General features: G+C 45.2%; 1 protein-coding gene across 1 annotated transcript in view; it reads right to left on the bottom strand.

Moving 5' to 3' along the window:
- Positions 1–9,925: 9,925 nt before the first annotated feature.
- The window catches only part of LOC138768212 (uncharacterized), a 40,006-nt gene continuing 36,182 nt past the window's right edge, over positions 9,926–13,749 (bottom strand). The window contains exon 4 of the mRNA XM_069946372.1: positions 9,926–10,757. Coding sequence (XP_069802473.1) covers positions 10,145–10,757 — 613 coding nt within the window. The 3' untranslated portion in view covers positions 9,926–10,144. The remainder of the gene's footprint in view (positions 10,758–13,749) is intronic.

A 13,749-nucleotide genomic window follows, 5' to 3' on the forward strand; every position in this document is an offset into this window, starting at 1 on the left:
TTCCTATGAAGTGTCCAGCAGGGGGCGCTCTCTATATAGAAGTCTATGGGACTTCATTGTTTCTATGGATTTCTATGTAATGTAATGTAATGTAATGTAGAGTAGTGTACAGTGCTTTATTTAATGAATACATCTATGGAATACTTTGGGGAGCAAGTGTCCCTGCTCCCCAAAGTATTGCATAAATGTATTCATTCAATACATTAGGATATCACAGTAAACCCGCCAATCCGCCGCATTCCCGCCGCATGCCGATCCGCCGCATTCCCGCCGCACACCCGCTGATCCAGACTATATACACTGAACTACAGCTCCCATCATCTGCTTATAGTATGAACAGGTGATGGGAGCTGTAGCTGGGTAATGGATATCACTTGCCTGCGATGCCACTGCTTATGCCGCCGGGCGCAGGGGGGAGCCGCTCAGTACACAGGAGCGCTCCCCCCTCCTCCTCCTCCTTCCGGGAACCTTCCCCCTATAGCACTGCTGACTCCCCGCCTGGCCGCCGCTCTCCGATCTCATATACCGGCTCCCGATGCATCAGTGCGGACACCAGGATGCATCGGGAGCCGGTATATGAGAGCAGAGAGCGGCGGCCAGGCGGGGAGTCAGCAGTGGTATAGGGGGGAAGGTATCGGGATTGCTCCCCAAAGTATTCCATAGATGTATTCATTCAATAAAGCACTGTACACTACACTACATTACATTACATAGAAATCCATAGAAACAATAAAGTCCCATAGACTTCTATATAGAGAGCGCCCCCTGCTGGACACTCCATAGGAATTACACCTACTAATTTACCCTATAGTGTAAAGTAAGGTGACCCCCGTCCGCCACCCACGACTCACCTAATCTCCTCGTGGAGCTTCACTGCCGGCACCACAAGCAGCTTACTCCATGCCCCCAACGTCTGCCAGGCGTCCCGACACACAACAGTGCATGCACATCCCAACACACAACGCCGCACACACATACCAACACACAACGCTACCGCCGCCAGGACCTGCCGCCACATCGACCCACCTCTGCACCTGTCCGACAATGATGTGAGTATTAAGGATCCCTGCCCTGTACACATATGGGCAGACAAACTCTCAGCAGGCATTAAACCCCCTCTGGCTGGAGCGTATACATCACCGGGTCCCCACTCCAGCTTGCTTCAGGACTCCCAGTGTCTTCACGTCCCACTCAGCCAATCAGTGTGCTGAGCGGGATGTGCTGGGAGCCCCCGAAGCAAGCCGGAGCGGGGACCAAGTGATGTATACGCTCCAGCTGGCTGGGGGTTAACGGGGCGGGCTGCGGACAAACTCGCAACGGGATGTTTGTCTGCCCATATGTGTACAGGGCAGAGATCCGCAGCGGGTGTCGCTGCGGATCCGCCCAGTGAGTTTGTACCCCTAAAGGAGAAGTCTGCCAATTTACAAAATCAGGCAGCTGGCAGGGTCAGGGTGGAATTTGATAACCTCTCCCAGTGCCCGCAGTGAGAGGCGGGACCGGCCTCAGGATCCCCGCCGGAAGTCACTTCCCCCCGAGTTGTGATGAAGTCATGACTCGGGGCGGAAATGCCTGTCCCGGCTCATAGGCTGGCCGCTCAGCCAATTAGTGACTGGAGTGGCTTCCCACTCCAGTCACTGACTGGCTCAGCGGCAAGTCCATCAGCTAGGTTGTGGCATATACACCCTGGAGATCCCAGAGGGCGCGAGGTGGCTCCCGCCGCTCACCATGGGCAAGGGGAAAGGTAAGTTAGTACTTGTTATTAAATTCTCCACTACCAGCTGCCAGATTTTCAAGATTGCCCTTTAATGATTAAATCATAACATATGGCATGTGCATAAAACCACAAGAAATATGTAATATGACATATTTGTAAAATAACAAACAATGATGAGCGAGTTTACAGTATAAATGAAGCGATTGGCTTCATTAGCTCGGCAATCTGCTTAACAGCCTTCTGTCTTTGAGGTGCGTACCACTCTGCCCCAGGGCGGCTGGAAAAGCTTGGTCCAGTCCTGGCAGATGGACTGGTTCCAGCTTTTCCAGCCACCCAGAGGAGCGGCACAGACTTCAAAAGCAGCCGACTGATAAGTAGATTGGCGAGATAAAGAAGCCATTTGCTTCATTTATACTGTAAATTCGTTCATCTCTACATTATTAATGCCAATACATTAACCCATTAACTCTGCAGCCACTTTTTTCATAAAGTACTTAGGTCTATTTTATATTACTAAGATCCGACCTGAGTTGCTGACAGAGTTATATAGGTCACAGCATCCTATTCAAAATAGTACCTGTAGATTAACCATCCATGTACCAGAAAATATGCAATCTTATGGTCTGTTTACACTAAGCAATTATCGTTCAAATTTTCGCAATAATGATGGCATTTGAGTGATAATTGGCTTGTGTAAACACAGCTAACGCTCAAGCGGCCAGCAAAAAAATGTTCAACATGTTTTTCAACATGTTCTCAAATCATCGCTGGTCGCTCACTGATAACAGATCCAGGGCCGGCATCAGCACAAGGCTAACCTGGGCAAGTGCCGGGCCCACAGCATCTCTAGGGGCCCAGGAGATAGAGCAGTACCCACACAGAGAGAGAAAAGGGATTAGGACCTGATCACATGACCAAAGGTCCTCAACCTTACAGTGTGGTGAGCACCTGACAGAGAGGAAGAGGGAGAAGACTGAGCTGTAACTGCTGTGTGTCAGTGTCAGTCAGTCAGTGTCTATGTCAATAAGACACTTTGTACATGTTAGTGTACATGTTAGTATTGTGCATAGTGTGTAGATGAGGGGCCCACTGAGGCTGTGTCGCCCAAGGGCCTGCAAAAACCTGGAGCCCGCCCTGAACAGATTGCTTCGTCTAAACAGTCTTTCACAGATTTACAATAGTGTGTGAGATGGCCTTATGCAATCTTAAAACAATGAAAAAAACGACTTTTTCGAGCAATCTATCGCTTCGTCTAAACCCTGATCGGTATAAAAACCAAATTGTTGCTGCTAAATTGTTAAACAATCGATTTGGCGATTTGGCGTTTAAACAGAGGTTCATTCTTTGGATGGATGGTGGCATCCGCCCGTGCATAGAATGGAGTCTATGGCACTAGCAGAAATGCGCGTGGCTGACAGAGTCCGCGAGCGGGTGCAAGCTGTGAAATTCGCAGAGGGTTTTCCATCGTGATTCCGTAGTGTGCACGTACCATGATGTTTCAGGAAGAAAAGTTCCAGCACCAAGGAAGTCCATAACGAATTCTTTATTGTAACAACCGTATAAAACAATAAAAACCTGACGGTAGCTAGGTAGTGGCTGACGCGTTTCGATCTATACAGATCTTAATCGTAGCATGAGTGTATACAATATGTTCCAACTCATATAGGTAACCCTTGCAGTATATGCTACGAATACAGGTAAATTCAAGTGAATACAAATGCATACAAAGCATGTCCTAAAAAGCATATACAAATTCAAAAAAGGAAAGAAAGAAAAGAAAGAAAGAAAAAACATGGAAAAAAGGCATCATTAAGGACGTACAAAGGAAATAAATATAGAAGAACATACAAATCAATATTGATACATTAAATCATAGCGATGATTCAGACCCGCAGGATGTCTCATTTTTAAAGTGAAAATCCAAAAGGCCTCGCGGCTTAAAAGCATCTTCTGTCTGTCTCCACCACGAGGGGGTTGAAAAACATGTTCAATGCCAGTGCAGGAGAAGCTATGTAAATCACCCTGGCGGACAGAGGAAAAATGCTTAGAAACCGCGGAGATGTTGACCATATTCACATTACTACTGTCAGACATATGTCTGCGCATATGTATTTTTAATGCACCTGTGGTACAACCCACATATTGTAGCTGGCAGGTTTTACAAGTAATCAAATACACTACGAAGGTGGTGTTACAATCAATGGGATTGGGAAAATGACTCCTGATACCAAAGATTTAAATGCTCTTTCGATCTGCATGTGGTGACAAGTTTTGCAAATATTATGTCCGCATCTAAAATTGCCAGTAGTCTGTAGCCAGGTTTTATTATTTTGCTTCTGGCTTAAAAACATATTGGGTGATGGACGCTGTCCCAGGGTCTTACCCCTGCTAGGTACAATAGACGTACCAGAGATCAGGATGTCATGCAATATTTCATCATGATGAAGAATTTGTAAGTTTTTATAATTATAAGTATTTACCACAATATAAGTTTTTATAAAAAATACGCTTGACATTTCTGAAATCTGTACTATAGGGTGTGGGTGTACCCGGGTACTTCTTCTGCTACATGGGGACGTGTCACTATTTGTGGGTATGATACACATGATATATAGGATTGGATGTTCATTTACATTATCTGTTATTTTTTCATCCCTCTCTGAGTCCCATCTTTTTGGACCTATTTAGCCTGTTACATTGTAGCGGTGCGGCTTACCTTTAATATAGGTTCTGCAGTTCTCTCCCTTTAAGTGAGCAGAGAACCACACAGAGAAAATAAGGGTTGAGAGGATGGCTGGGTAGTAGGACCTCTAGCTTCCTCAAGATGCCATGACTCTCTGGGGTTGGGGATTGAAGTGCAAAAGTGCCCTTGGAGTGGTGATCCCAGAATGCTTGGGTCACACACCTAACTTTCCATCTTCTGGCTGTTGAGTTATGAGAATTTTTTTTATAGATCCAGGCTGTATTACATGGCAAACATATGATTTCTTTCTTTCTTTCTGTCACTGTGTGTTTACTTTCCAGATTTTTATGTCCATGAGGATTCTTCAGGTTGCGGCAGCCTTTTGGGGACCGCTTGGAGGTCTAGGGGAGGCATGTGTGACCATCTTTATTCCTTGCCTCCCTTTACCTCTGGTTCACCTTCGGGAGATATCATGTTTTGATTGGATATGGTGAACGATGAACACTTGGGTTGACACCCCGGTGTGAACCATACACAGTCCTAGTCTTCTCTTGCAGTAGAGAAAAGAAAAAAGTACCTGGGAAGATATCCTGGAGCTGCCAAAAATTCCTTCACAACTAGGAGTATAAAAAATAAAATGGCTGATTCATTGGATAAAATTCGTAAAAATGTACATAAGATAAGCAATTACATATTTCGGGAGTTCCATCTCCCTTCATTAGGTTGCAATCTGATGCAGGGAGATGGAACTCCCGAAACACGTAATTGCTTATTTTATGTACAATTTTATTAATTTTATCTAATAAATCAGCAATTTAATTTTTTATACTCCACTCATCGGAAGGAAGTTTTAACAGCGCCAGGATACCTACCCAGGTACTTTTTTCTTCTCTCTACTGCATGAAACCATGGGCCCTGACACTGGGAGAGTCCTGTTTCCTAGATCCTTCAGCTGACAACTATCATCTGACGCTACTAGCTACCCCAATGCAGGGTGATACGCATATGCTCAAAGGTGAGAGTCCCCCTATACTTTTATTTCACACATTTGCACATAACAGGATTAGACGAGGTGCCATCCTCACATCTATCACATCTATGGCTGATACTAAGGCCGCTAGGCCTATATTAAAAATCAACACCAGAGTGTCTGTATATGAATTGATCAAGCCATATTGCCCCGTGTACCACCGCGCAGGTCCTCTGGTCCACACGGGTCCCTTCGCTAACTCCACACCATGTCGGTCAGCGACCGCCAACCCCGCAAAGCGTGCACATGAAGGCAAGGGAGTGCTGGCTGGGTTTTGATAGGGCTTTTTGGGTCTGGTCCTGTGACATTGGGGTTGCAGGGCCGTTCCATAGCCTCCCTTCCCTTCATGTGCATGCTTTGCGGGGTTGGCGGTCGCTGACCGACACGGTGTGGAGTTAGCGTAGGGACCCGTGTGGACCAGAGGACCTGCGCGGTGGTACACGGGGCAATATGGCTTGATCAATTCATATACAGACACTCTGGTGTTGATTTTTAATATAGGCCTAGCGGCATTAGTATCAGCCATAGATGGGATGTGCAGCCGTTCCATTCTCTCCAGTTCGTAGGAAACAAGATAATGTTACGAGCTTAAATAGGCACTTTTACACAGATTGATAACTTTATTTAAAAGAGGCAAGGTCAGGAAAAATACAATTTTGGACATGTCAAAAGTTGAGGTTGGTCTGGGTGTTCAGATCACCAAATGGTCAAGAGAAGTAGCTGACTGAAGTCTTCTTCCAGCTCTGTGTCACATGAGGAGACGGACGCTTAATGGAAGTCTGTGGGGCCTATCTCACAACTGGGAGAGGATCACGCATCAGCACGGTCCTCTCCAGGCTTATTCTACTCATTGGTCAGGGGATCAACACTCAAACCTTGACCAAAAGTTTTTTTTTTTGTTTTTTTTTAAATCATGACAGGTAGGTAAAATCTCAAATGATCCAGTACTTAGCTGCTATATGCCCTGCAGGAAATGGTGTATTTTGTCCAATCTGAAACAGTGCTCTTGTAGTGTCCCACTACAGGTGATTCCCCAAGTTGTCTACCACTCAGGTAAAGTAACTCCACAGTCTATGTAAAACATTAAACACGTTAAACGTTAGATAGTTCCACTCTTGTCTCCAGTTTGGGTGTTTGTTTGTTTTTTAACTCAATTCTATTGATGTGAATGGAGCTTTGTACAAACCACACCTGAACTGGACACAAGATTGGTGCTGGAAGAAAGTGGCCATGTTTTTCTAATGCTGGATAACCCCTTTAAGTGATGTTCTTGTGTTTTAACTTAGTTGTGTTTACACTCTGTACACAACTAGACTCTCTCTCACCTACACTTCCTGTCACACAACCCTATATAAAATAGGCCTTTCCTGTTAGGAGTCAGTCTTTTAGTTAATGTGTATGAGAGACAGACACCAGTTACTAGTTCCTGCTGCAACAAGTAGGCCGGCCTGGCTTAGGCTAGAGCCCTTGACAGGGACCAGACTTCTTTCTGTATGCTGAATCCTAGAGGTGGGGTAACTGGACAATACAAACACCCTTGTTTACGCTGTGGATTTCTTCAGTCAGGACAGTCACCGCCTAAGGAAAGGCAGAGGGACTGATCCCCAGCAAGGCAAAGATGCCAAGAGACAATGCACCTTACTGACACATGCTTGTTCACTCAGGGATAGACTTCAGTGGAAGCTCAACCTAGAGACAAAGGCCCAGGACTCGTTCTACCTCACAAGTGAGTCAGTACAAGAAGTTTTCCTCAAGATTCAGTGTTTTCTTCATACATCCTGGCAGAGTACTGGTACCAATTAGACAGGAGCTTATTACCCAGCCCCTTCGCTAACCTCTCACACAAGTCTTCACTTCTATTCTGCTTAAGCCTACCTTAAAGTGATACTGTCACCCTCTGTCTGAGAACTCCTCTACACAGCTGTAAAGCCTAAATTCTGCTGTTTTTATACATTACTTTCACCCACAGTGACGTCAATGTCTAGGCCCCACCCTCTTGGTGGCCATTGAAAAAGGGCCAGCCTAGAGGTCTGGGCCCCATCTCTTTTAGGTTAGCCCATTCCAATGACCACCAGGGCCTAGACACCACATGATGTCACAGAGGGTTGGGGCCTATTGCACCGATGTGGGAGAGGCGAAGTGGCAGTGAAGTCCACAATCCACCAATGATAAAAAGCATTTTTCACTGGACCAAGCAGTCTAGTAAGGTATGAAAGCTGCAGAATTATGATATACAGATTTGTAGAGAAGTCCAGAAAGGGGATGACAGTATCACTCTAGAGTTCCTCTACAAGTATTTTCAATTATTTAGCACTAGCACTGATAACCAGTGCTTTTGTACCCTGTACTTGTAAATGCAATGGAGATATTTTTCAAGTGAAGTTAAACTACTGTTCAAGTCGGGACTTGTCATCTCCGTCACTGCATCTTGCACCTCCACTTCACCAGCCATACCAAAACACCAGAGCCCACTGGCTGGTGCAACACTAGCATCCAGCGAACTAGGCCAAGGCACTCTCTGCTGCCACCTCTGTCCAGGTCAGGAACTGTCCAGTGCAGTAGTAAATCCCATAGAAAAAAATCTCCCGATATGGACAGAGGCACCAGAGAAGAGCACCATGTCAGACTGAAAAGAATACATTATTTTTTTTTAGCACATATGGCATCTGATAAGTAATATAAGGCTTCATTTCTTGTATTAAAATAGAATTATACAATCTATAGTAGTTTTTGGATTTCCAAACTTTTTTCTGAAGTACTTTTAACCCCTTAAGGTCAAAGCCAATTTTAGTTTTTTGCGCTTTTGCTTTTTCCACTTTATGTTTAAAGTCCATAGCGCTTGCATTTTTTCACCTAGAGACTTAAATGAGCACTTATTTTTTTGCAAAACCAATTGTACTTTGCAGTGACAGGCATTATTTTTCCATAAAATAGGCTGCGAAACCGGAAAAAAATCATTTGCACTGTCAAATAAAAAAAAAAAAAAAAAGATTGGTTTTGATTTCAGGGAGTTTTGCATTTACTCCGTTCGCCCTATGGTAAAACTATCTTGTTATGCACATTCCTCAATTAGTTACGATTACAACTATATGTAACATGTATAACTTATTTTATGTGATGGCTTTTAAAAAACTCAAACCATTGTTAACAAATATATGTTCCTTAAAATCGCTCCATTCCCAGGCTTATAGCGCTCTTATCCTTTGGTCTATGGGGCTGTGTGAGGTGTCATTTTTTGCACCATGATATGAACTTTCTATTGGTACCTTGATTGCGCATATACGACTTTTTGATCGCTTTTTATTACATTTTTTTCTGGATTTGATGCAGACGACGTTTACTGTGCAAGATCAGGAATGTGATAATTTAATAGTTTAGGGGATTATGCACGCGTCGATACCAAATATGTTTATTTATTAATTTATAAAATGGGAAAAGGGGGGTGATTTGGACTTTTATTAGGGGAGGGGATTTTTTATTAATAAAAACACTTTTTTACATGAACTAGAAGTCCCCCTGGGGGACTTTTATACACACAGCACTGATCTCTCAGAGATCAATGCTGTGTATATACACAGCAAAGATCCATTTGATTGGTGATAGATTGCTTTGGCCTGCTGCAGGCCACAGCAATCTATTGCCGAGCCAGGATCAGAGTCATTGAGACGCTAAGGCCCAGCACGGGCAGAAGAACGTGATGCGGGGGGGGGGGGGGAGATCTGTCCCACTAGACACCAGGGATATGAAGCGTAAAGCACTTCAGTGCAGCTGTCAGGTGTGACAGCTGCATTGAAGTGCTTAATTAGCCAGCGCAACGACAGGACCAGTGATTAAGGCTTATAGAGGCGCTCCCAGCTGCTGATCACAGCCGGGGGAAGCGCCGTTCAGAGCAGGGTCCCTCTCTGAACTCCCCCCGCGGTACCTGATACGTCATGAGTTGCTAAGGTGTTAAAGAGACAAGAGACTCTGTACCCACAATCTGACATTAGAATCAATGGAACCCTATCATAGAGGGGCTGGGGTTTCCTCCCACTAAGGGTGGGTCGGCCCGCCTCCAGTGCTTCAGCCTGGGCCTGGTGGTACAGTCACTTTAACAACTAAACTGAATAGCCATAGCATCACCCAAGCATCAAAAGTTGTACCCCAAAAGATATTCTATAAACATTCAGAGTTGTAAACACCATGAGCACTTGATAAGAGTACATTGGCATGTTTATTACACACAACTAAAACAAACAAACAAACAAAAAAAAACCACAACCCTTTTTGGGTACACTTATGACTGAATATTGCCATAAATTGATTCCAGGATGATTGAAAACTATGACCCATTTTAAATTAACAAAAGTAAATTAATGAAGAGCAAAGGAAAAAAAAAAAAAAAAAAAAAAAAAAAAAAAAGAGAAAGAAAAAAAATCTTACATGCCTTTGCAATGTTTACATTCACATTGTTTAACTTTATACAAGAGTTTGATATGAAAAAAAAAAAAAAAAATGTGATCAACTGCTGGCATACGGGGGATAGTGTGTGGCAGAGCCAGCAGTTGGCTGCAGGACAGTGGAAATAGTGTGATGGGGACCAGGGGCAGGCTGGTGGTAACCATTAAGAAGCAGGAGGGCCAGGCTGGTAATAAGGGCCAGGATTATGATTGGAGGCAGGGGCAGGGACAGGGACAGATACTGAGAGAGTTTGGGTGGCAATGGACCTGCCCATGAGTTAAGGAGCCAAAGACACAACAGGACGTGGAAAGTTTAGGCCACAGAGGTGTGCCACTACCTCCCCAATATACCCGGGTGATGGCAGGTTTTGCGGCTCAGCCAGTTCGAAGGCTGACACCACACAATCGATGACACATCTAAGTTGTGCACTCACTCTGGCAGGCAACAGACGGCAGCGAGCTGCGATGTAATGACCAAAGAAATCAAACACGTCATCGACAGTGTCGAATTTCTGGACAAAACGCATCACTGCTGCATCGGCCTCTGCAGCACCAAGACCCAATGTCCAGAGATCTCTACGAGCCTGCCGAGAGGTGGAACGACTCCGGGAAGGGGGGACGGGACATGGCCGGGATCTGTCTGCAGGGCGAGCAGCAGCCGATGATCTTTGAGGGACTGCAGTCCCCGATATTGATGGTGCTCCTTCTCCTTCCTTTGGATCCACTGCAGACAGACCAGGAGGTCCCACCAGCTTGTGTTCTCCCTCCAATTCACCAGGGCTGGCTGAGGTTCCCAGTTCCATAGTGGTTGGCCATTCCTGCAGCTGAACCACTGGTTGTGGTTGTTCAGAAGACACAGAACCAACAAAATCTTCATAATTGCCACTGGTTCTGTGGACAAAATTATATTTTTGTCATATTACAATGGAAAAAACATTATTAGCTTGACATCTTTGGATCCATTAGAAGTAGTTTCTTTGCCTTTATTAATATATTTTCATCATAAGATGTTTTCATTAAGATGTTATCACCTATTGAGTTTGAACTTCTTGGGTGAGATTAATCAAACATGGTGTAAAGTGAAACTGGCTCAGTTGCCCCTATCAACCAATCAGATTCCACCTTTTATTTTCCAAAGAATCTGTGAGGGATGAAAGGTGGAATCTGATTGGTTGCTAGGGGCAACTGAGCCAGTTTCACTTTACACCATGTTTGATAAATCTCCCGCTTGTGAACAATGCATGACCTAGCTTGAGCAGCCTGCTAGGCTAGTGGTTAAAACTGTTGGGAGTACTGGGTTCCAATCCAAACATCAGTATAGGGTTAGTGTGTTCTCCACATGTGGGTATAAAATAGCCATATACAATGATTCATAGAACCTTTTTTGGTGGTGGGACTTTATTTTTGATATGTCAAGCAGGATTGACCCATTCCCAACCAAAGATAATTGTTTGTAATAGTTTGTCCATTTTTGCAATACATTATCGCTCACGGACGTACAGTTATGTTCTTGGTTAACCCCTTAGTGACCGCCATGCTGCCTTTTCACGGCGGTCATTAATGGGCTTTATTGCGAATGAATCGCCTCCCGGCGGCGGCTGCAGGACGGGGGATCAGCGGTCAATGTGACCGCTGACCCCCTCCTGTAACTGTCCGGAGCGGAGGATTCTCCGCTCCAGGCTGTTTAACCCGTTAAATGCTGCTGTCAAAGCATGACAGCGGCATCTAACGGGTTCTGGTCGGCGCCGCGGGTATACTGACCTGGTCAGAAGCCCCGCGGCAAAGTCCGGTCCCCCCGACGGTCTCCATGGTGATCCCGGGGTCCTAATGAAGGCCCCCGGGGACACCATGGAGATGCCTCTGCTCAGCCATACAGAGGTATGGCCGAGCAGATGCCTGTCAGCAAGTAGCTAACACATACTCAATACACTGCATTACAATAGTAATGCAGTGTGTTGGGTATCAGTGATCAATGATCACTGATCAGTATTACACTAGTGTACAGTAATGTACACTAGTGTAAAAGTGAAAAAAAAAAGTGCACCAAACACACAAAACACCCCCCAGCCCCCCCAATAATAAAAATGCATTACATTCCCCATACACTATAAAACGTTACATAAAAGTGATCAAAAACACAAATCCTATACATATTTGGTATCGCCACGTCCGTAACGACCCAATCTATAAAACTATATCAATAATTATACCGCACGACACACACTGTAAATTAAAAAAAACAGTACCAGAATAGCTGTATTTTATCAATCCACTTTAGAAAATACGTCATATAAAAGATCAAAAAGTCATATACATATAAAACTTGGTATCATTAGAAACTACAGATCTTCCCACAAAAAATAAGCCCAAAACCAGCTCTGTCGCAAAAAAGATGAGAACGCTATGAATCTTGCAATGCGGTGACAGTTTTTGTGGGTTTTTGCTACGAAAATAGTTTCTATTGCACCAAAGCGGTATAGTTAAAAAAACCTACACAAATGTGGTATTTCTGTAACCGTAGCGACCCAGAGAATACATGTATTATGTTATTAGTGACCGCCGATACGGATTTTTACGGCGATCACTAATGGGCTCTATTCTGCTGCCATCAGCTCTTTATGACGCTGGCGCAGAATAGTGCAGCAGCGCTGGTAATGCCCGCAGCCCCCTCCTCTCAGCTAGCAGAGGTAGCTGAGGGGTTGGGGCAGAGTGTGGGCTCAGTCCCGGCAAGTCCCCTCACCGGCGATCGCCGTTATTACCAGTATAACAGCGGCCACTGGTAACGGACATTGCCAGCGCAGCTGAACGCTTTCATCTCTTCTCACTGTGAATCCACAGTGAGAGGAGATGAGAACATGTCCCCCCCTGTCCCCAGAATTAACCCTACTGACCTGGTCACTGACCCTCCCCTCCCAGGGCGGCCATCTGATCCAAGATGGCCGCCACCATCACTGTGAACAGACTCTGTTCACAGTGATGGATTCCCAAAAATGATCAAAGCTTCATTCTCTCCACCACCAAAGGTGGCGGAGAACATGGGGCAATGATCGGTGACCACTGGGTGTGGTCCCAGTACAAGTGATCAGCGGTATATACTATATACCACTGATCGCTTGTTCTAAATGGTGCCGGCACTTTTTTACGCCTGTCAGTGAACACCCCCAGATTGCCCATCACCACCCCAGATAGCCAGTAAACACCCCAAGCGTGCCCATAACCACCCCATACAGCCCATCACCACTCCCAGATTGCCCATCACCACCCCAGATAGCCAGTAAACACCCCAAGCTTGCCCATAACCACCCCCAGATTGCCCGTGACCACCCCCAGATAGCCCGTGACCACCCCCAGATAGCCACCCACACCCACATTGCCTGTAACTAAAATGACACTCCTTCTCTTCTGAGCCCTGCTGTGTGCCCATACAGTGGTTTAGTCCCACATATGGGGTACCATTGTACTCAGGAGAACCTTAGTTAAAAATTTTGGGGTGCTTTTTCTCCCCTCTTCCTAGTGAAATTGAATTTTTTTTCATTTTTACGGTCTAGTTTTGAATACTTTCCTCCAATACCTGTGGGGTCAAAATGCTCACCACACCCCAAGATGAATTCCTTGAGGGGTGCACTTTCCAAAATGGGGTGACTTTTGGGGGGTTCTATTCTGTAGACATTACAGGGGCTCTGCAAATGCACCTGGCGCTCAGAAACTTCAGAAAAATCATGCACTGAAAATGCTAATTGGTGCTCCCTTCCTTCTGAGGCCTGCTGTGTGCCCACACAGTGGTTTATGCCCACATATAGGGTACAGTTCTACTCAGGAGAACCTGCGTTACATATATCGGGGTGAGTTTTCTCCCCTGTTCCTCGAGAAATTGAGAAATTTC

The sequence above is a fragment of the Dendropsophus ebraccatus genome, chromosome 11, assembly GCF_027789765.1.
Source record: "Dendropsophus ebraccatus isolate aDenEbr1 chromosome 11, aDenEbr1.pat, whole genome shotgun sequence".
NCBI lineage: Eukaryota > Metazoa > Chordata > Amphibia > Anura > Hylidae > Dendropsophus > Dendropsophus ebraccatus.